General features: G+C 35.3%; 1 protein-coding gene across 2 annotated transcripts in view; it reads left to right on the plus strand.

Moving 5' to 3' along the window:
• dup (double parked) overlaps positions 1 to 24668 on the plus strand; it is a 54796-nt gene that overhangs the window by 5903 nt on the left and 24225 nt on the right. Inside the window, exons 3-10 of one of the 2 annotated variants that reach the window (XM_069845156.1) lie at positions 589 to 773; positions 4155 to 4409; positions 5723 to 5871; positions 7105 to 7211; positions 10137 to 10296; positions 11490 to 11674; positions 11766 to 11967; positions 15890 to 16065. In XM_069845156.1, coding sequence (XP_069701257.1) covers positions 589 to 773; positions 4155 to 4409; positions 5723 to 5871; positions 7105 to 7211; positions 10137 to 10296; positions 11490 to 11674; positions 11766 to 11967; positions 15890 to 16053 — 1407 coding nt within the window. In that variant the 3' untranslated portion in view covers positions 16054 to 16065. Of the gene's footprint in view, positions 1 to 588; positions 774 to 4154; positions 4410 to 5722; positions 5872 to 7104; positions 7212 to 10136; positions 10297 to 11489; positions 11675 to 11765; positions 11968 to 15889; positions 22851 to 24668 lie in introns of those variants that run through there. The other variant, XM_069845155.1, reaches the window with a different exon arrangement.

Here is a 24668-nt window from a genome sequence, read left to right on the forward strand (position 1 = left end):
ACAATAACAGAAATAAAAAGGAAAAAAACAAACACTATAAACAAAGTAAAATCACACAAAAATATACACAGATTGCAGTCACACAACTTTAAATGAGTGATTAAGTGATTAAATTCCGTATTCTCTCCGCAATCGTATTGTATTTTTAATTTAACCTCTGCTTTGTATTCTGGATCCTAGTGGTCAGCCGTAGATTTCGGCCAGATGTCCCAAATTGTGGAATTTGTGTATATATATTATATTATATAGTATATTATATTATTATTAGTGAATGATAGTCTGAGAAAATATCTATAAGCAAAGCAAGCACTTCCAATAAATGTATCATTTTTAGCGCTTTAAATTAAAATTTCCTAAACAGATCAAAATTCATCTTGATAAACACTAATTTTGAATAAATTCGTGCTAAAAACAAAAATTTCGTGTTACTGCGTGAGTTTAAACTTACGATGTTTTGACGTGGAAGAGCTGGAAATAAATTTTTGCTTTTATCATCTGTAAAACAGTATTTTGTTAGTGTGTGGTTTGCGAAAACTAAATGTACTTACACTTTACTCTTCAAGTTAATTAGTATTGTGTTTTTTGTAGGACTTGACGTACGATGAAATGAAGAAGAAATTAAGTAGACATGCCAAATTAGCTGAATTGAAGAAGGCCTTATCTAGATTCGATAAAGTTGCATTAAAGCAGACAACACCTGAAAAGACGAAGAAGGATCCTCTGAATCCACAGTTGCAGAAGTTCCAGACTATAGAAGTTGAAGTACCTGCCAGGTGATGCCAAACTATGTGTACAGTATTTTAATGACATTGTACCTCAACAAAGATATAATTTGAAAAAAAATAGTATTTTACGAGAGAGACTGAAATGCAGCAAAAAGATCTCAAATAATTACTAATTCAACAGTTTGGTTCCCATAATATTAGGTTGGTGCATAAATTCGTAGCAATTTTTCATAAGTTTATTAAACACATCAGATGCACATAAGAGAGAAGTTAATCATCAACAGTATATTCTCCTTCACTATTTACAACAGTCTGCCAACGCTGGAGTAGTTTTTCGATTCCATGCCTGTAGAAATCGCGTGGTTTTGAGTTAAAGAAGTCGTCAAGCCATGTTCGTAGAGCATTTTCATCCGGAAAGAAAATTCCTTGAAGGTTGTTCGATAAAGAGTGGGAAAGGTGAAAATAATCCGAGGGCGCAAGATCAGGTGAATAAGGTGGGTGCGGAATGACTTCCCAACCCAACTCCTGGATAGTGTTTTGTGTCAGGTTAGCAGAGTGCGGACAGGCGTTATTGTGGAGTAGCATCACTTCATGCAGTCTTGTTGGTCGTTTTTCTTGAATTGTGTGTGCAAGATGTCTCAGTTGGTGACAATAAATGTCGGCAGTGATGGTTACATCTCTGAAAAGCAATTTCGTAGTATAGCACGCTCGCAGTTCCACCAGATGCATAACATCTTTTGTGGATACACACTGCCTTTGTATGGGGAGCTGCTTTTTTGTTCGGGCTCAACCATTCGTTTCTTTTCCTTATGTTAGCATAAAGACCCTATTTCTCGTCACCAGTAACGATATTGGTTAGGAATATTCGATGTTGTTCGCGAGCCAATCGATGACGAGCATGCAAAGATGCACCTATGGCCACTTGCTGATTTTTGTGGTTTTGGCTTAGAGCATGCACCTGATTTTTTAACCTTGCCCAATGAACGCAAATGTCGCACGATAGTGGAATGGTCACAGTTCATCACATTTGCCAGTTCTCAAGTACGCTGACATGGATCATTGTGGATTAATGTGTTTAAACTGTCTTCATCAAACTCTGAAGGTCTTCCTGCTTTCATCCCTCTATTGAAGTCAAAAAGAAGAATATGTCGGAAATGTTCCACTGTCTCCTCTTGACACTCCATTTTCTAACGTCCATGGCTCTACTCACTATCTGCAAAAATGAAAACTTCAATATGTAAACTCAAGCACAACAATTGAACTTCAAATAAAATATGACAATCGATAAATAAACCCATAGCAAATGGAGTACCAACACGCGAAACAAAAACGCTACGAATTTATGCACTAACCTAGTACAAGGACTGATCAAGAAAAATGAGACTAATTTTTTTTTCACAGATGTTTATTACTCTACTTCACTGTTTACGTGATCTTTTTCAAAGTAGACCCCTTCTACTTGAATGCACTTGTTATAGCGTTTCTTCCAGTTCTTGCACACATAATGAAGGCCATTCTTTGCCAGATCCTTGAGAATCGTCTTCACATTTCTTGAGAACTACTTCAGAGTTCTTAAATTGAATGCCCCGGAGCTTTACCTTTAGTAACGAGGATAAAAAAGTCAGTGGGAGCGAGATCGGGGCTGTAAGTCGGGTATAGTACACAGGTTATGTTGGATTTAGCAAGAAATTGCATGACTTGATTCGTGATATGGAGGTTGTGTGTTGTCATGGTGCATTCTCCACTGTTGTGAAATTACAGCTTGTATGGCCACTCTTGAAATCTGATAATATGACAACTTTGTGGGATTTATTTGATCTGTATAAGAGTTTTTTCAGAGATATATAAATAGCAATAACTTCTTCAAAATTTGTTATATATTCTCTTACAAATGGTAAAATGAAAAGAGAGCACATGTTCCTCCAGCTACTGCTCCTCTTGAATGTGATATAAGAGATCCATCTGTATAAATTTGTAACCAAGAGATTCATCTGTATAAATTTGTAACTATTCCTTATGTTGGCATATTGTCTCAATTGTTTTATTACTAGTGTCTGTAAAATTTATGTTTCACATTTTTTTATCATCCATGAGGGCCAAACAGTGTTCTATATGAATGGTATTTGATGGGTTGTCTTTCATTAATAAGTTTTCTTTCCTTTGAGGAATACATCTTTTTAATTTACTGTACTAACTTCATAAAATTTTTCTGTGTTTTTAACCTATCCACAGTTCGGATATTATACTATTTCCTATATGTTGTTCAGTCAACTGTCCAAAGACAAGTCTGAACCTCGCAAGTGATACCAACAAGGCACCACTTATGAGGCAGCTAAGCCAGGAGATAATGGGATAGGGTGGCTAATTCCTTTCCCTCTTCCTGTATGTTGTTGCTGTTTTCTAATGCCAGACGTTTGACAGTAAAGTCATTTGACCTCTTGCACTCCAATATTTTTCAAAGATATTATCATGACCAGCCACTGAAGCACAGGTTTTGAGGTGTTCCGAATCCATTTCTTGGTTTGAGTTGCACAATGAGCAGTTAGGGGACTCATATATTCCAATTCTATGCAGCCCTCTTCCTGTATATGGTAGTGTAATTAATTTTTCACACTGTGTTAGTGTTTATTCTTTCAGTTCTTCAATTATGTTTCGAGTATTCATAAAAATCTTCACAGCAACGATTGGAATTAATTTTTAATGCTCCAGTAATTAATTTTATAGCTGGATTTTGAAATAGAGTTTATCTACTGTATTGGATTTAATAAACCACACATATAATAATAATATAATAATAATAATACAATAATTAATATCACTCAATAAAAGAATTGTATTCCAATGGATACCATCCCATTGTGGAATCCTGGGAAATGAGAATGCGGATGCTTTAGCAAAGAAGGGCAGCACTGCTACTTACAGACCTGTTACTAAATATAAGTATTACTCCGTGAAGAGATTTATTAAATCTACATACTTAAACTTCAACAAACAAAATTTGATAACTCAATCCTAAGGGAAAAAATGGAACTCTCTGCATCAAAATCCACAGTTAATTCCCGATTTACCACGAAAATCGTCTGTAGCTGCATTTAGATTGGCAACAGGCCATGATTGTTTGGCCAAGCACCTGCATAGAATTGGAATATATCAGTCCCCTAACTGCCCATTGTGCAACTCAAACCATGAATTGGATTCGGAACACCTCAAAATCTGTGCTTCAGTGGCTGACCATGATAATATCTTTGAATAATATTGGAGCGCAAGAGGTCAAATGGCTTTATTGTCAAACGCCTGGCATTAGAAAACAACAACAATAACGTTATGACTTCGCATTTAAGAGATTTATGGTTGATTAGAATGGCTGATATTAAAGGTCGTTGCATTATTATTATTATAATCGTCATTGAAATGTGTTTCATTTTGCAGCCCTCAAAAGAACATCTTCACCAGTCCACAGAAAGGTTACTCAAGTCCACAGACCACTCCAACGAAATCTCCAGCTTTCAAGTCTTACGCATCATTGGCTCTTCCTGGAACTCCAACCCTCACCCTTCCATTCAATTATCGCCATCTTGCAGAAATCTTCCGTTGTGTTGATGCTGTTGTTTCAATGCTCTACAAACGTAAGGAAGTCATTACATTCAGAAAGTTGAAACCTGCAGTCCAGGAAATGTTAAGAAGGTTAGTCAATATTTTCTTTCTTACTTTTGTACTAATGGAATTAATAATGATCGGGGGGTGGGGTTGTATGTGTGTTTTTTTACGGCAATTGGTCAGGATGGAGGGGGTGATTTTTATGCATGTGAGGACATTAACTGACACTCGGGAGGAAATTAAACGCAGAATAAATATGGGAAATGCCTGTTATTATTCGGTTGAGAAGCTTTTATCATCTAGTCTGCTGTCAAAAAAATCTGAAAGTTAGAATTTATAAAACAGTTATATTACCGGTTGTTCTGTATGGCTGTGAAACTTGGACTCTCACTCTGAGAGAGGAACATAGGTTAAGGGTGTTTGAGAATAAGGTGCTTAGGAAAATATTTGGGGCTAAGCGGGATGAAGTTACAGGAGAATGGAGAAAGTTACACAATGCAGAACTGCATGCATTGTATTCTTCACCTGACATTATTAGGAACATTAAATCCAGACGTTTGAGATGGGCAGGGGATGTAGCATGTATGGGCGAGTCAAGAAATGCGTATAGAGTGTTAGTTGGGAGACCGGAGGGAAAAAGACCTTTGGGGAGGCCGAGACGTAGATGGGAGGATAATATTAAAATGGATTTGAGGGAGGTGGGATATGATGATAGAGACTGGATTAATCTTGCACAGGATAGGGACTGATGGCGGGCTTATGTGAGGGCGGCAATGAACCTTCGGGTTCCTTAAAAGCCATTTGTAAGTAAGTAAGTGAGTGAGGACATTAACTATAGACAATCCTTTGTTACTGCAACTCAAGCATAGTCATGGAAAGTATTGAGGCATGTGGCAAGCCTTAATGTCATTGTATTTTTTTACTGGCCAGGAAACTTTGCAAAAGAAAAAAAAAAAGGAGAGAATTGCTTAAAAATTGGGGTGCATAAATTATGTCAGTAAATACAGTATGCAATTTTTGTATTTAATAACTAATATTTTAGTGAACATTGTAATTGGTTGGCCTGTTATGTTCACATCTTAAAATAAAATAAAATAAAATAAAATAAATGCAACAAATGATATTTCAGAGTTAAAGACAACTGAAGTACCAGTAAACAGTTGCTCAAACTCAAGTTCCTTTCTGTTTCCAGTAACAAAAGAGAACTTGGAAGACTTTATTATTGTTCCTTCTTTGAATGTAGCATTATGTTAACACAAAGAAAACAGTGCCTATTATTGAGTTTTGGACTTACGCAAATGTGTTACAGAAACCTAAAAGTTTGTGAACATTATTGATGCAGATCTCATTGCCACCTGGTCGATTGTGTATATTTGATACTTTCGTGGCATTTATTTCAGGAACTTCACAGAACATCATTTGGGTCAGATCAAAAGAATTTATCCTGATGCATATATTTTCCATCAAGAGAAGTGCAGAAAGTTTGGATCCGCATCTAAGACTGAACACTATGAGCTTACCTTGACACCTCTTTTTTCACCTAAAGTTGGTAAGATTCCATAATCTGCTTTTCATCCTTTTCTTTGGAATAGTCCGCGAATTATGGATTTGCCATATTTACGTATTAATATAATTTTTCCCCATTTCATTTTTGAGTAGTGCGATGCACCTAAGAACACTTTTTTGCAGCATATTATTTAACTCGGAATTTTTTTAAATTAAATTTTTACTTACATAAATCATTTAAAATTATTCTCAGATTGGTGTATGCTTATGAAGTACCTAAGATGAATAATGAAGAATCAGTCTACATGCTGTGTTTTAACAATAATTTGAATTATTGGGATACAATACATTACAACATATTTTTGAGCCACTTCTTCTGTCTTATAGCTGAATGCAATAGAAGGAATTGTTTATAGGTTACGATGAAAGAGTAATGGAACGGAGAAAAATTCCCTCCAGCACCGGGATTTGAACCCGGGTTTTCAGCTCTACGTGCTGATGCTTTATCCACTAAGCCACACCGGATACCCACCCTGGCGCCGGACAGAATCATCTCAGTTTAAGTTCCAACTATTGGGTTCCCTCTAGTGGCCGCCCTCTGCACTACGTCATAGATGTCTATGAACGTAGGACTGAAGTCCACACATGTGCTGAGGTGCACTCGTTATGAGTGACTAGTTGGCCGGGATCCGACAGAATAAGCGCCTTCTTAAATCACGAAGTGATTTACGCATATCATATATATTTTATTTTATTTTAATGTACTGAAGTACATATGATAACTAGAGGGAACCCAAGAGTTGGAACTCAAACTGAGACGATTCTGTCCAGCACTGGGGTGGGTATCCGGTGTGGCTTAGTGGATAAAGCATCAGCACGTAGAGCTGAAAACCCGGGTTCAAATCCTGGCGCCGGAGGGAATTTTTCTCCGTTCCATTACTCTTTCATTGTATGATGACGCAGAATATCTGCATGGAAATATCATATGTACTTCGGTACATTAAAATAAAATGAAAAGAATGAAATAAAGTAAAAAAAAAATAATAAATAAAATTAAAATAAAATAATATATATGTTTATAGATTAACAACAGAATTTTGCAACATGTTTATCTAAGAGTAGCTAAACTATACAATTCTTGTGGTGATGATGACAATGATGATGATGGATGATGCATTAGTGATATTTATGAAATACGGCATATTCATTATGTGCATGCTATGTATTATTAACTACAAGCATATTTTTTAACCACCTACAATTCTTCTTGTTACAGGTAGTGATAGTTCCTCAAATTCTCCAGTATTTACATCTGATCGCTTACAGGAACGCATACATACTATCCAAAGAAATATGTTGGAAAAAGTGAAGGATTACCATGAGGTGAGATAAATGTAATAAAATTAATTTTATAAAGAACTTTGCAAAGTATCCAGTTCATACAGTTGATTTAAACTTGCAGATTGTGAACCATAAATTCTCTGATGTATTATTTTTAAAATAGTGCTATTCTGTAGCTTTGAAGTCCTGTATTTTTGTTTTGTTTTTAATCTTCATTCATCTTTCATCAAATTTATAGTGCCACTTAAATGCATTTATAGAAATTATACAATTTTTCATATAATTCTTACGTTTTTTTAATATATGTTACAAAGTATTCTCATTGTGTAACTATAGAGGGGAGCATTTGTGATGCTCCAACAATAGGTTGGCTTAAACTAGATAAGAAAAGAAATTTACATTCACTTCTCCTTCTTTTCGAAATCTTGAACTCTTCTATTCCTTCGTACCTGTCGTCTCGCTCCACTTACCTTTCTTCCCATCACAATCTGAACACATGCTCTCGCCATGAAACAATACTAACACTACCATCCCATCGCACCTCCTCATACTCATCCTCTTTCACAATAGCCCTGCCAAGACTCTGGAATTCGTTACCTGCTAGAATCAGGGACTGTCGAAATAAAATTGAATTCAAATGCAAACTTACTAGGCATTTGGTCAGTAATTGAGACTCGTTCAGACATGGTTTCTTGTAAATAGTTCTCTTAATCTATCACAAAATATCTCAATATATGGTAATTTCATCACTATAGAATTTTGTTATTCTAGGTTTAATTTGTAATTCAGTAAATACAAAAATATTCTTTGTTCTTAACTTCTGTGATAAATTGTCTAGCTTTCATTAATCAGGTAATCTTGTCGTACTTTAATTTTTATTGTAATTGTAATTGTAAATTTAATATTAATTGTAATTTTATTCATATTATAGTTGTAATCCCCTGGTAGAGGGGCAGAGAAGGCCTGATGGCCTTATCTCTACCAGATTAAATAAATAAATACTAATACTAAATGATCAGAGATAGGCGGTGCCAGTCCCTGCTGAGATATAGCTAGGTTACTACCAGGTGCACATCCGTATTCTTGGCACTGATACAATATTTACAATAAGAGTCCAAACCTGTGGAGTAACAGCACTCCTGGCCGTGAAACCAGGTGTCCTGTGTTCGATTCCCAGTCGGGGCAAGTTACCTGGTTGAGGTTTTTCCGGGGTTTTCCCTCAACCCCTTATGAGCAAATGCTGGGTAACTTTCGGTGCTGGGCCCCAGGTTCATTTCACCGGCATTATCACCTTCATCTTATTCAGACCCTAAATAACTTAAGATGTTGATGAAGCATCGTAAAATAACCTACTAAAATTTACAATAAGAGTTGTAGAATTTGTACTTCACTGGCTGACATTCGTTGCTCATAATGTCTCTGATTCTCTGCAATACATTGTTCACATCTTTTTATGAAATATTTCATTTCATTTATTTAATACTATACACTTGAGCTACATTAGGCATTGCAGCCCGAAAGAGCAGAAGCTCGTGCTCGGGTGCAGTTGAGATCAGTTATACAAAATATATCACAAAATTAAGAGAGTTCATTGAGCACAATAACATTAATAAATGGTAAAATAATACAGCATGTAATAATAGGGTCTATACAAATAGAAAATACAAAAGTACAAAAGTATCAATTTTTAACTCAATCAGCTTAAACAATTAAATAATTAATCTGATTATTTCTTAAATCTATGTGTGTTCAGTGTACTTAGCTCAGGGTAAGCTCTAATTAATGTATTATATATTTTGGGTCCAAAATTTATCCTGTGTTTTAATCCAGCAGTTGTGTGGCATTTGGTAGTATTTAGAAAGAAACTGTAGTTTTGTCTCGTATGGTATTCATGAGGATCAAATTTAAATTTATTGTGGTTTTTATGGAAGTAAATCAGCAATGTTTGTTTATAAATTTGTTCTAGATTTGATACACCAAATTCCTGAAAAATTAATTTTGTACGGTAATCAAAAGGTTTATATAGACAAATTTTGATAATTCTTTTTTGGAGCAAATTTAAAGGATGGAGAGTCGATTTTGGCATTCCTCCCCAACCTAATATACCATACTGATCTAGATTCATTTTCCGGGCTGAGAGGCCGTGGTCTATTGGTTGGTTTTATACCAGACGTTTCATCTGCAACTGCGGCAGACATCTTCAGTGGAGTGGTATCCGAGGTCGCAAGACTCTTCTCGGCGTACCTGAGGCAACTGATCCTGTGGCTGGTTGTGCGGGCGTATTTATAGTGCGGCTCGCGGGCCGAGGCCTGTTAGTCGCACTATAAATACGCCCGCACAACCAGCCACAGGATCAGTTGCCTCAGGTACGCCGAGAAGAGTCTTGCGACCTTGGATACCACTCCACTGAAGATGTCTGCCGCAGTTGCAGATGAAACGTCTGGTATAAAACCAACCAATAGACCACGGCCTCTCAGCCCGGAAAATGAATCTAGATCTATAGAATCCGGCCATGAAAGCCTACACTGCAAGATACCATACTGAATTATTGATTGAAACAGAGCTAAGTACACAGTAATATTATTACTCAGTTTTACAAAGATACTCGCTATTCCATCTATGACTTGGTTTGTTTCTTTATTTATTTAATTAAATTGAAAGAGGAGAACACTTATTATATTTATTGCACTGACCCTCAAGCTAGACACATTCCCGAACCCACACTGACTGATTACATTAATGTTTGTTGTGTATCAGGTTCATAGTGGGCTTTTGGACTCATAAATAATTCATTTGTGTGTGTGTTTTGTGTGTATGTTTGCGTAGACTATTGCAAATTCATTATGAATGACCCTTCCTCATTGCAAGAAAATTGTGTTTGAATATTTATTTTGTATTGTATAAATAGTACTATCTGTAATTATTTATCACACGTTTCTCAGTTATTTTATGTTATTGTGTTTTCAGGAGTTCCTGCATAGCCTGGTGCCACCCATGATCATTCCTCGGGACAAACTGACTCGTTGGCATCCAGAGTTTGAGATTGACCAAGTTCCAGACATCGAACCAGACTCTCTCCCTCAACCTCCAGATCTGAAGAAGTACTGTTCTGCTAAAGACGTGCTGGGTAAATTTATTTGGACTCGTTTCCATTTGGAAATATTCTTGTATTTAGGAAATTCTTTCTACCTCTTAGAGAAATTTATTACTGTATGTGTCTCAGTGAAACGTACAGCAGAGTTCGTATAGGTCAGTTTCTGTCAGATGTGTTTCCAATTCACTGTGGGCTAAAGCAAGGAGATGCACTATCACCTTTACTTTTTAACTTCGCTCTAGAATATGCCATTAGGAAAGTCTGGATAACCGAGAGGGTTTGGAATTGAACGGGTTACATCAGCTGCTTGTCTATGTGGATGACGTGAATATGTTAGGAGAAAATCCACAAACAATTAGGGAAAACACGGGAATTTTACTTGAAGCAAGTAAAGAGATAGGTTTGGAAGTAAATCCCGAAAAGACAAAGTATATGATTATGTCTCGCGACGAGAATATTTTACGAAATGGAAATATAGAAATTGGAAATTTATCTTTTGAAGAGGTGGAGAAGTTCAAATATCTTGGAGCAACAGTAACAAATATAAATGATACTAAGGAGAAATTAAATACAGATTAAATGTGGGAAATGCCTGTTATTATTCGGTTGAAAAGCTATTATCATCCAGTCTGCTTTCAAAAAATCTGAAAGTTAGAATTTATAAAACACTTATATTATCGGTTGTTCTTTATGGTTGTGAAACTTGGACTCTCACTTTGAGAGAGGAACATAGGTTAAGGGTGTTTGAGAATAAAGTGCTTAGGAAAATATTTGAGACTAAGAGGGATGAAGTTACAGGAGAATGGAGAAAGTTACACAATGCAGAGCTGCACGCATTGTATTCTTCACCTGACATAATTAGGAACATTAAGTCCAGACATTTGAGATGGGCAGGGCATGTAGCACATATGGGGGAATCCAGAAATGCATATAGAGTGTCAGTTGGGAGGCCGAAGGGAAAAAGACCTTTGGGGAGGCTGAGATGTAGATGGGAAGATAATATTAAAATGGATTTGAGGGAGGTGGGATATGATGATAGAGAATGGATTAATCTTGGTCAAGATAGGGACCAATGGCGGGCTTATGTGAGGGCGGCAATGAACCTCTGGGTTCCTTAAAAGCCAGTAAGTAAGTAGAAAAAATTCTTTTATGACACGCATTTTTACATTACTATGCATTCGCCATTTAAGAGTAATTGTTTCTTGAACTGTGTGTCATGTTTGCAGAACAAGCCAGGAATCTAATAAACTGCAATCTCAGGATGGAGAAGGCATTGCAAACCACAGCTGAAGAATCTAGTAGAATAGAACCTCCAACAACTCCAAACAAATTAATCAGTAATAATTCTCAACCAAAGATATCTCCAGTATCTTCACTGCTCAAAGGTGTTCCTAAGGCACTTTTGGAGAAGGTCAGTCTTTTTTGTTTTTAACACATATACTGTAATTATTATTAAGATATTTTCATTAAAATATGGAATATTATCAAATTTTTTTTATTAGGTGCGAGCAAAACAGGCAGCAAAGGCATTGCAGGCCATGACACGCTCACCTGCTCAAGACCGCATCGCAATACAGCATGTGCGCTTGCCAGAGTTGGCACGTATCTTGAGGAATCTCTACGTAACGGAAAAGAAAACTGTCTTGCCTTTGGACTTCACGTTGGAAAAACTTGGAAATAGCTACAGGGAGAAATTATCAAAAGGTACAAATACATTTTTTTTTCAGTTTGCATTTTAGATGTATTAATATAGAGTGTACTTATTGTCTCACTTGACTTTATAAAAACTTACTAGTGGCTTGTGCAGCAATTGCTGCAGACTAAGTTCATTACAAGTTTAAATACAGATTTTTCAGATATATTTTCCAGACAGAATATCAGATATTTTGAAAGGTACTTACTTCCATAATAATTAAACATGGTCCGCGAAATATGTTACATTGAAAGTAACATAATATCTCATTGAAGTTTAACCTTGCCAAATGTATCTTTTTTTAAAAGAACTTCCCTCAGAATGGATTTTATGCTAAATACTTTTCTTGGACATATCCATCTTCATTTCTTTGAGTTTCAATGCGGAAGTGCAAATAGGCTATCAATGTCAAGATGATCAGCGGTTTTTTCATGTGGGAGTAAAGTAGTAGCTATTTCAGGTCATTGCAGATTGTTGGCAAGAATATGACATTTTGGAGTGTATTAGATAAGTATTTAATTTTTAATAACAATATTTATGTCTTACGTAAGATTTGTAGTTTTTAGTAACATATGTATGTATACCCGTTACTCAGAAAATTATAGAAATGAAGATCTAATGTAAGTTATTCTCTACGTTTACTTACATAAATAACCCCATTTTCATATCATCAATAATACCGTATTTGCTCGCGTAATTTGCGCACTTTTTAATTAACTTTGGCCACTGAAAAATTGGGGTGCGAAAAATATGCGGATTTTTCAAATAAGAGGTCCTGTTCTGAGTTTATCTCAATTAGTATATGTAAAGGTAAGTATTTACGGTAGGGCTAATTTTCTATACCAGTAGCTTGTTTCTACCAAGGACAAGCATTGTTAAAGTAGCGGGACTTTGGGGTTTCTTTCTGAAGCAGGTACTTCAGTTGCTGGTGAATGACCTGCGATGGACTGTAGGGAAGGAAAATCCGTACTACACTGAAAAAAATATGTACGTAAAATGTGTGCGCAAAATACACGGAGCAAAAATAAAGTTCAAAATAATCCCTTAAAAATTAGGGTGCGCAAAATACGCGGGGGCGCAAATTACGCGAGCAAATACGGTAGTATCAATGTGTATCAGTGACAAAATACACCGTATTACACCTGTAATATTTCATTTTTAATGGAAATAATTTCAACAATCCTTCTTGAGTTTTGTAGTTTTTAATAACCTATATACACTACGTAGCTGTACTAATAAAATTACACAAGAATCAGATCTGTAAATTTTATTCATGATAATAATTATAACCTTCGTAATAAGCTTTGAAGTTTTTAGTAACCAAGATAGAGACAAATGAAGAGCGACCTATTGGCATTATGTCAGAGAATCTGTTGGCAATTCTGGAGTCATGGCCTCCATGATATTGTTTATTTTAGTATCTCCCCCCCCCCCCCCCCCAGAAATGTATATTTATTTAAGTACCAGGTCGCAAAATGGACCCATGCATTTTACAAGATGTATGTAACCTAATACATGATTCAGTATAAAAATATGTATAATTTACATTCAACACTTTCACCAGGAGTGAAGTGTTTTACAAGAAATCACTCATACATTAAACACTAGAAATTACTAAACTATTGAACAGTGGATTTGGATGTGTTTTTACAGATTGTATAAATTTGGTTCTGGCATTTTGAATATAATCACTAAATAGCATTATATTTAGTGACTCATATAGTTGAGAGTTACTGATGTCATAGTCTGCTCCCGTGAAGTATCTGCCTTGTACTGAAAAGCTATTAGTTCTCAAAACTGATGACAGATGGATTTTGGAAAATAGGAAAATTATGTAGGAAAATTGACATTTCTGTGAAAACTATTATTTTTTCTGAAAATATTTGGATTCCAAGCTTCAAAATCAGGAGTCATTCATTAAAATCTGTTCAGCCGTTTTCCCGTAATTTCCATTACCAGTTCAAATTATATATATAGATGTGTGTAGTAATTTGGTCCATGGTTCCATTAAATAAAATTGTTGACAGTTTAAAAAGTTTTTGTATTTCCTTGTGTTGTGCTGTTCTCTGTATAAAAATTTCATTTTTTTCTTCAATAAAATGTTAACATTTGTTTAAAATTTCACATGGTGAAAAATACTTTGGCCACCGGTGTAGTTCACTCGGCAAGGTGCTTGCCTGTTGATCCAGAGTTGTGGTCAGATGTGGGTTCGATTCCTGCTTGGGCTAATTACCTGGTTGAGTTTTTTCCGAGTTTTTCCCAACTGTAAGGCAAATGTCACGTAATCTATAAGAAATTGGCCTCACACCAAATACCATCTCACTATCACCAATTCCATCGACGCAAAATAACCTAGTAGTTGATACAGTGTCATTAAATACCCAAGTAAAAGAAAAAAATACTTTGTGTTAATATATAATAAAGTTAATATTATTTGTGGAAATACTGCATGGGAAACATCCCTGCAATTTACATTTTCCTGATGTTTATATAATTTATATTGGTACCAATGTCTTATCACTCTGTTAAAAAATAATAAGAATAGGCCTATAATGATTTAATAAAAAAATACATTGCTTCTAAGGGAAGTGAAGGTAGGAAGAGAGATATTATGCAGTACTTTTAATTTAATAACTGAACTTTCACTTAAATCTATTGTGGCAACATTCAAATAACTTACAAGTCATATTGCCTCCGTAAACATTAACAAAGAATTGGTAGGCCCATTGAAGTATCTCCTACATGCCCTTTCTGTAACCTTAATGAAGATGTGGATCAAGATCATCTTCACTGTCCGACTTTCACTGAACTTTCCAGCTGCATCTCGTCAGCCCACACGAGTTGTGTCGATATAAAGGGAAAAATTGAGATGGTGTTGGGTGGAGTTCCTGGGTAGCTCAGTTGGTAGAGCACTGGTAGGTTCAACCAGAGGCCCCAGGATATATACCCGCCCCGGGACAATTTTTCCCTTAAAATTATTCAAATCTGCTTTACAGGGAGTTTTACCAGAAAAACTAGATTTGCATAATATTTAATTTTGTTATATATTATATTCTCGGAACAACAGTAACAAATATAAATGATACTCGAGAGGAAATCAAACGCAGAATAAATATGGGAAAGGCCTGCTATTATTTGGTTGAGAAGCTTTTGTCATCTAGTCGACTTAAAAAAAAACTGAAAGTTAGAATTTTATAAAACAGTTACATTACTAATTGTTATGTATGGTTGTGAAACTGACACTTTGAGAGAGGAATAGAGGTTAAGAGGAATGTTCGAGAGGAAAATATTTGGGGCTAAGCGGGATGAAGTTACAGGAGAATGGAGAAAGTTACATAACCTAGAACTGCATGCATTGTATTAGTCACCTAACATAATTGGGAATATTAAATCCAGATGTTTGAGATGGATAGGGCATGTAGCATGTATGGGCGAACTCAGAAATGCATACAGTGTGTTAATTGGAAGGTCTGAAGGAAAAAGACCTTTGGGGAGGTCGAGACATAGATGGGAGGATAATATTAAAATGGATTTGAGGGAGGTGGGATATTATGGTAGAGACTGGATTAATCTTGCTCTGGATAGGGACCGATGATGGGCATAATGTGGGGGCGGCATTGAACCTTCAGGTTCTCTAAAAGCCATTTGTATTATATCCTCGTAAAGCAGTTCTGTAATTCTAGCTCCATGCATAAATGGTATTCTGAAATGTATGTGAAAATGACATGATATCTTATGTTTATTTATTTATTTATTAATTTCTTTTTTTTTTTTCTTCCCCCAGTTTAAAATATTGAGTGTGATTATTAATATGTAAATCTTTTTGCTTTAAAATTAAGTGTAAATACGAGAGGAATTAAATTCGAATTTCACAGTACATACTAAGATAAACTTGATAAATTTGTTGTAATAACATGTGTATTTTCCTTATAGCGGAACTGCAAGAACACATACAGCTACTCAAGAACAGTGTTCCTGGTTGGTTGGAAATTCATTACTTGAGAAAGACGAACTATCTTAAATTATCAAAAAATGCAGACATGGGACGAGTGCTGAAGAAACTAGAGGCGTTGGCAGCCGAGAAAAATGGCAGATAATTGTGAGATACAGTGAGTTCTATTTTACTTTGGTAATATTTTATTTAGGTCTTAAAAACAATGGAATAAAAATGTAAAGTGAGAGAATTTTTGTGGATTTCGAATTATAGTTTTATATTCTAAAGAATAATCTGTACGGTATGAAAAAAGAAAGAAAGTTACACGTAATTTTGGAAGCAGTGATATGTATTTGATCTGACATCAGTGATATTTTAAGTTAGTTCTCATATTTTTTTATAATATACTGTACCATTACATCGATAGAGAGCAAAAATGTTCTGGAACAGAAATCTCCCTAAACACTGTGTTACAGGAAGTGTGGAAGGGTTGCTCAATCTCTTTCCACATGTGCATGTAGTTGAATTTGTTGTGTTTTATTTATGTTTTATAAAAATGTTTGCCATTAAATACGCATTATGGATTCTCTCTACAGTATATGCTTGCCATTTCTCTTTATAGTCTTTAGAAAAATATTTGAATCACTTATTTATGAAAAACATATTTTCGTGGGAAATTAAAAAAAAAAACTGTTTATTGAAAATACTAAATATTTTAAAAATCTGAAAACATGATATGTTATACTACAAAATAAAGGAAACATGTTAACCCTTTCTTACCTATAGATACCATATGGCAATAATTAACTTTATAGCATTTATATACTTGTGTGTTACATATGAAGGTAAATTTTGCTGGATAACTTCTATTTCAATACATTTTCATCGATATAGTTTTGTTTCAAATGTTGCCACTCCTGTAACTTGGTCCTAATACAGCTATTTGTTTCAACATGGATTGCTTGTAAATTTAATTTGGGTTAGAAAGGGTTAAGAAAATTTTCAGTTACTATCATCAAAATTGTCAAGGTTACAGCTTTTTGAAAAGACTGGACAAAGGGCCTTTCTTAAATAAACACATTTTTTCCATTCTTCCATTAACACATTTATTACAAAAATAAGCAGTAAACATGAGATATAGGACTGTGTTTCCTTATTTTTTTACCCCTTCCCTTCTGTGTTGCTTCCACTTGCCTCCTACTTTGCTTTTTGCCATGAAGATGTGAGAGTACGGAACAATTCACTTTTGTTTTCGGGTATGGCGTATAAAAGCGATTTCAGGTCACGAACTTTGACCTCTATAATTGGTTTGCATTTGGAGCAGAAAAAGCTTTTCCAAACCAAATAGAAAGTGCTTCATTTGTAATCCTCCAATGTAAGGTAGGCTAATGCCTCTACGTATCCATTTATGTCCAGATGAACTCTTAGTATTTTGATATTGCAAAGACTTCTCTTTCCTTTCTTAGAATTCTTCAATCTGTAAACTTAACTTCCTTCTGATACAGGAGATTTCTTATACATAATGGAGCATCAGGTTTGGAAGTCCAAGATGTCTTCAGTTCTAACAAACCTAACACGAAATTTGTGACTTGCACTTGCAATAATTTCTGTCACTTCTCTGACTGTATAATGTCTATCCACTTTGTTTAGGCTGCGCTTCACCGTACCAAAATCCCTGTCATTTGGAAGGTATGAATGTCCACGTATTGATAGTCTGTACACAACTCTTGAAAAGCGACCCGTATCCACAAGTGCCATCAAGAAGATAATCATGAAATGGTTTTTGTTTTGCTTTGGTGAGTTATCACTGTAAATATACAGCTCACTTATGTGCTTGACACCTCTTCCCTCACATATGTGAGCAAGAAAGAGCACACTTCACTACTCCCTTTCCTTGCAATGCCTTCATGATATACAAAAAAGTAGGCCTCACCAGACTTAACATTGTGAATAGAAAATACATTGTGTCAGTGGCCTTAAGTAAAACACCTGATAGATTGGAATATGAGACCGATATATATTCTGCATATAATCAGTGGTTAAACATAAAACGTTTTTATCTTTGCAGTATTCCTTCATTTGCTTTGTCGGTGTGATTGGCACAGTAGGTATAGCGCTGGCCTTCTATACCAGGTTGCGGGTTCGATCCCGGGCCAGGTCGATGGCATTTAAGTGTGCTTAAATGCGATAGGCTCATGTTAGTAGATTTACTGGCATGTAAAAGAACTCCTGGGTGACAAAATTCCGGCACACCGACGACGCTGATTTAACCTCGGCAGTTGCCAGCGTCATTAAATAAAGCATAACATTTTTCATTTGCTTCAGTGATGTATAAAATTTATTGCTCCTCCTTTTGTGAACAATTAATTGAGCTTCTCTTAGCAGTTTCATTAAGAGTAGGACTTTTAACATGGACCTGAAGCTCCTCGCATTCACAGCATGTGTCTATCTGCGGTCTGCCAAACCTGTAGTCAAGATGCTCTTTAAAAGTGTTATAGTAAAAACTATATTTTACAGAACAATCTGGATATTTCTCCTTAAAAAGGGTATACATTTTTTAATGTCTAACTTTGCATGAAGATAGTTTACTTCCTTGGGAGAGTAATGACTTGTTTTCAAGGGAAAACTTGCAATGTGATCTTTTACTTGCATCACTGTAGTGATTGGATTAGTCTTCTGGTTCTGTTGTTTGCCTCTGTTGTACTCTGGGGATTTATCCAATGAAATGACTTTTTGTAACCTCCTTACGTTCTTCTCACCAACAGCTAACAGACTCGTGAATGCTTTTTTACATACTTCGAATTTCCGTTCACCAACCATTACAACCCAAGTTTATTTATGAAAGGTCTTTACTCCAGGACATAGGGCCATTCGTAAATAAACAGTTATTACGAAACCCCATATTACACACACGATGAGTTGGACATGCGGCCTTTCTTGCCAATATGAAGCGCCTTGGTATAAGGATTTCATTCATACAATAAAATGAAAATGCCTGTTTTGTGGACGAAGAGCCTTTCTTAAATAAGTGATTCATTTGTAAACAGTATTTCTTATACTACGTATATAGCTGTGTAAATACACCAAAGTAAAACAGGCCAACTTTTCAAAATAGTTGTTAATTGAAAAATTCCGAAATTTAATTTTTATGTGCTTGGATATAGAGCATGAATACAGTCAGTAGTTTATCATTTCCCCGTTAAGAAGTCATATGAATTGATGAAGAAGTCTCGGATTACTTGCATTGACCTTGGCTTAAAACTTACTTCGTTATCAGTTGTTATTGCTAACCCGAATAAATTTTATAAAATGAAAATTAACTATATTTATTAGACTGTATACAATTTTCTATTACATTTTCCATATTGTTGCTATTAACCTTCTGTGAGGTGCACTATCTATTGTTAACTGTTGGGCCAAATATATCTGAGAGAGATTTTTTTTCCCTTAAAAAGGGGGGTTTACATAAAATGGGAAGAAAAGGCTAAAATAACTAGTAGTAATAATATGTATTAATATGTGTGTTATATACCAAACATTATAATCATTTAATTAGGTCTACAATAAAATTATTATTTACTATAAATTTCATTGCAGTATTTTTGAACTCTTCAAATGGTGAGGCACGAAAGTTTTTCCGTTTGGTTGAACCTGAACCACACTGAAACTCGGCATTGGAAGTTTTTTTCTTCTTCATTATTCCCTATAATGAAGTAGTTGGCAAACATGTCTTTTTTGCCCTATGTGATGGTGTTATTTTAGGATGAGTCTCGAAATCTCTTATTTTCACTTTCTGTCTGATAGTTTATTTCTTCCATTTAGTTGCCATTGTAACAGTGCATAAACTAACAAAAAGGAGCAGCTTCTGTTTCTTTTGTGCCTATTTTCTGTGGAAGAGCTGGGAGATTCTTCTCTATTGTCTACTGGGAAAAATTTCTGAAGCCCTTGTTCGAGTGGTAGTGATATTACTCTTGTATACTCTAGATCAGCTTAATTAATACCCTAAGGGTGAAACGTAACCATTTTTCCCCAATTACTACATAAGCTAGTGGATTATGGTGATTTTCTAGTTTGCAGGTTGGATTTTGTTTTGCCAACTTCATTTCGAATTTCGGTACTGAGAAATACTACAACTGGTAGTGATTTTATAGCTGTTATGTTGGCAGCAGTGACACAAGTTATCAGTAGTTTAAATTCTGAAAATTCAAATTGTTCTAGATTTCTGAGCCTATTATTATTGGAAGTTAGTGAAATTTAAACATACTAATAATTAATTAATATGCGTATTAATATTAATACATAATAGTTATTGTATGTATTGCTTTGTGTTGTGGTTACAATTCAAGATAATAATAAGGTAGTCTAAGTGTAAATAAATATAACATATTATTTTGTGTGATACAGGCCCTTGGGTAATCGACAGAAATACCATTTCATATTTTAATTAATTTCTTTTGTGTTCAGACTTTTATTACAATAATGGAGTAAATATTCTTAAGCATACATTTCAACATGACATTCGTTTTCGGAATTCGTACTAATCATTTCACGTGATCAAAGAAAATACATTTTTAGGTTAGGTCTCGTGAATCGTAAACTGTTTAATCAAAGCAATGAATTTCATGTTGTAAGACAAAATACAGTCCTGCACCGTGGCGTCGTGGTCTAAGGCATCATGCCTAGGACTCGCATTACGGAATGCGTGCTGGTTCGAGTCCTCATGGGGGAAGAAATTTTCTCATGAAATTTCGGCCAGTGTATGGGACCAGTGCCCTCCCAGCAGTGTGATGCACTTGGGGAGCTACGATAGCGAAATCCGGTTACGCAAACCAGCTATAACGGCTGGGGAGATCATCGTGCTAACCACACAATACCTCCATTCTGGTTGGATGATCGTCCACCTCTACCTCGGCATGTGGCCGTGAGGCTGGCAGCCGGCTGGTCGGTCTTGGCCCTTCGTGGGCTGTAGTGCCACGGATTTAAAAAAAGACAAAATACATTTTAATATTAGATCATACAGTAATCTACTAACTACTAACATAATGTGCGACAGGTGCAGAAGGAAAATATACTCTTTCACAAATTATTGAACCATTTAGAAAACACCTCCCCAACATAAAGACAAGATGTGGTAAATAAGCAAGACATCGTTATTGTTAATACTATATTATTATTATTATTATTATTATTATACATGGCATTGTGATTTTACCCTCTTTTGGTGATATCTAGTATTAGTTGGCAACACTGAAGATACGGCCAAATTAGCCTTTTAGGAGCTACTCTTACGTGATCCTCACTATAACTGTGCTTCTTCTGGACAGCTGGTCTAACACTAACTCCTGGAATAGTCTTTTTAGGAATAGTTGCCTGCTATTTATTTCATTCCCATTATTCAGGAAGAAAATTTGAGCATTTAGTTCACCAGACAATATTATTTATCTTTTCATACACGTATCATTAAAATCTCCAAAACGAGTTTCTACAACAGCTTCGGAAATGCATTCAGAATAGGCACTATCATTTCTCTTTTCATATATACCATTTTGAATGGTATCAGAACCACCATCACAAGTTTCCATTACAGCTTCACAATCTGTATCATTTTTGTCATCAGGTATAGTGAGGATCACGTAAGTGTAGTTCCTAAAAATCTAATTTGTCTGCCTCTTCAGTGTTGCCAACTAATACCAGATATCACCAAAGAGGGTAAAATCACAATGCTACGTACTGAAATAATTATATTAATAATAATAATAATACAGTATTAACAACAACAATATCTTGCTTATTTACCACATCTCATCTTTATGTTGCGAGGTGGTTTCTTAAATGGTTCAATAATTTATGACATAGTATATTTTCCTCCTGGACTTCTCGCATATTATGTTGGTAATTCAGAATTAGTATAATCTAATATTAAAATCTATTTTGTCTGGCAACATGAAATTCATTGCTTTGACTAAACAGTTTACGATTCATGAGACCTAACCTAAAAATATATTTACTTGCATTTTCATCAGTTTCCTTTACTGCAAACCGAAATTGTTGCTGCCAACATAACAGAAAATAACTGCCAGTTGTAGTATTTGTCGAAATTCGAAACAAAGTTGGTAAAAGGAAATTGAACCTGAGAGCTAGAAAATCACTATAATCCATTAGTATAATATACTAATGGATTAGTGATTTTCATATTATGTAGTAATAGGGGAAGAATTGTTAGGTTTCACCCTTACGGTATTAAGTAAGGTGATGCGGACTATACTTTGTCATCATTATCATTTTTATCATAAATTATGTTCACTACATCTTGCATATCCCTGGGATTGTGAAGATCATACATTTGAATTGATTTTTTTAAGTCATCATTTTTGACATTTTCATTTTTATCGTAGTTTCGGAAGTACATTGATAAATCCGTTGTTTTTGTTTGAAAGGGCGCCAATGACATTGTTCGTTGGCTTGTTAGAGGCAAGTTAATATCACAGTTTGCTTTAAATGGACTGTTTTAAAACTATTCAATTGGCAGTGGTGATTGAATTGGAACAGCAGAAAACAGAATAAACATTACAAAAGACTGCTGTTTCTGAAGAAAGAAGGAACAAACAAGTGAGATAATCAATTTTGCAATGTGTACCCTATTCCACTTTGAGTATACGCATGACAGAGTTGGATACATCAAAGTATCTAGTAGTATTAATCAATGGATTAGTAAGCCACACATTCTTCATGGCACTTCTGTGAGAATCTGTTCCTCCACCAACAAGCCCAGTCTACCCAGCAGGAAAAGTGCCAATAAAACAGAAAGAAGTGCAAGACTTGGAAAAAATGAAGCAGTACATAACCAAGTGAGCATACAGCATTTTATGAAGAACTTTTCAGCTGGCCTACAGACAGTAATGTAATGTACAGTGACTGGAAAACAGTACATCCGAAGTGAAATACTGATTTCTCTTCAGCATTCATTTTTTTTTTTACATTCTGTTTGTTGATTGTGTATGATTTCCAGTAAAGTAATTAAAAAAATAGCACGAAATTACCTAAAAGTATTTACATCTTATTTGATTTTACTTGTTATAACATTTATTTTTTTTAAGGGCGGCTTTTTTCATATTTTAAATCTCAATAAATCCTTAAGTATTATCGCTGCAGTCTCATGCTTAACATTCGGCAGGTCTGTGAGCTGCCTTGTGAGTAACATTCGGCAGGTGTTTGAAATTTAATTGTATTATTCTTTTCAATTTCTTATGTCGCTGCTCCAATCACTCGCCTCAATTTCAATGTTACAACCAATAAGCTGCTTCCATTATAAAATGACATCTACTTGTCTAATCCACGTGGACTAAAACCGAGGTTGCAATGTCTTGTGCTGTGGACGAACATTAAGGTATGTGATCAAAATTATTATTATAGAGTTATTATTAAGAATTCAGAATGTCAACGTACTCGTATATGAAATAATAATAATAGCCATTTAACAATATAACAAACTAGTGCTTATTCTTATCGAGGAAGTAGACGTAACAACGTGACGCTTATAGTGAAACCTACAGAGCAACAATCGGTCGGAAAATTGTTTTAAAAGCACACCGCACGTTCTTGTATGATGCCGGCATGTTAAGCATGAGGCCGCGGCGATTATACCTGCATAATGCGTGTAATTACTTTAAAAACCAATAACTGTAACCTAGACTATAAGCCCACATGTCCAGAATTATATATTTCCAGATAGTTTTTGTAACTTTTTAATGAGTTATTTGATGAAATAAACTTCTTGCATGAATGTCACACTGTTATCATTGAGACAGCGATTTATTCTCCCCCTCCCTCTCCTTTTGTGCACTTCTTAATCTTCCTTCAGAATAAAGAAGTTTTCAAATATCAGAAACTAATGAATCAGTGTATTATCGAGCAGTATGCTGACAACATGGACATATCAAAAAACCCTTACAAATAGTTGAAATGACATATGAACATGTGACAATATTTATTATGTAAATGGAGGTTTCTTTCATGCATATATAGGGTGGTTCAGGAATAATAAATATTTTAGGGGGTGGCAGTATGGACTAGTCTGAGAAATAAGTTTCATATAAACATGTGTTCAATTTTCAATAGGTGTGGAGAAACAGCTGTTGGAATGTTATGCATAACAAGCCTTACAAATGGTATGAAGGATGATTACATACAAAGGTATAGAATATGTTGTTTATCTGAGGGTGGCACATCATCTTACATTTCCTGAATTACTTACAGACCTGTTACTAAGTCTACGTATTACTCTGTGAAAAGATTTATTAATTCTACATACTTAAACTTCAACAAACAAAATTTGATAACACAATCTCAAGGGAAAAAATGGAACTCTCTGCATCAAAATCCACAGTTAATTCCCGATTTACCACGAAAATCGTCTGTAGCTGCATTTAGATTAGCAACAGGCCATGATTGTTTGTTATTTCAATGTACCGAAGTACATATGATATTTCCATGCAGATATTTGCGTCATCATACGATGAAAGAGTAATGGAACGGAGAAAAATTCTCTCCGGTGCCGGGACTTGAACCCGGGTTTTCAGCTCTACGTGCTGATGCTTTATCCACTAAGCCACACCGGATACAACCCCAGCGTCGAACAGAATTGTCTCTGATTGAGTTCTAACTCTTGGGTTCCCTCTAGTGGCCGCCCTCTGCACTACGTCATAGATGTCTATGAACATAGGACAGAAGTCCACACATGTGCTGAGGTGCACTCATTATGAGTGACTAGTTGGCCGG

This window comes from Periplaneta americana, chromosome 14, assembly GCF_040183065.1.
Source record: "Periplaneta americana isolate PAMFEO1 chromosome 14, P.americana_PAMFEO1_priV1, whole genome shotgun sequence".
Lineage (NCBI taxonomy): Eukaryota > Metazoa > Arthropoda > Insecta > Blattodea > Blattidae > Periplaneta > Periplaneta americana.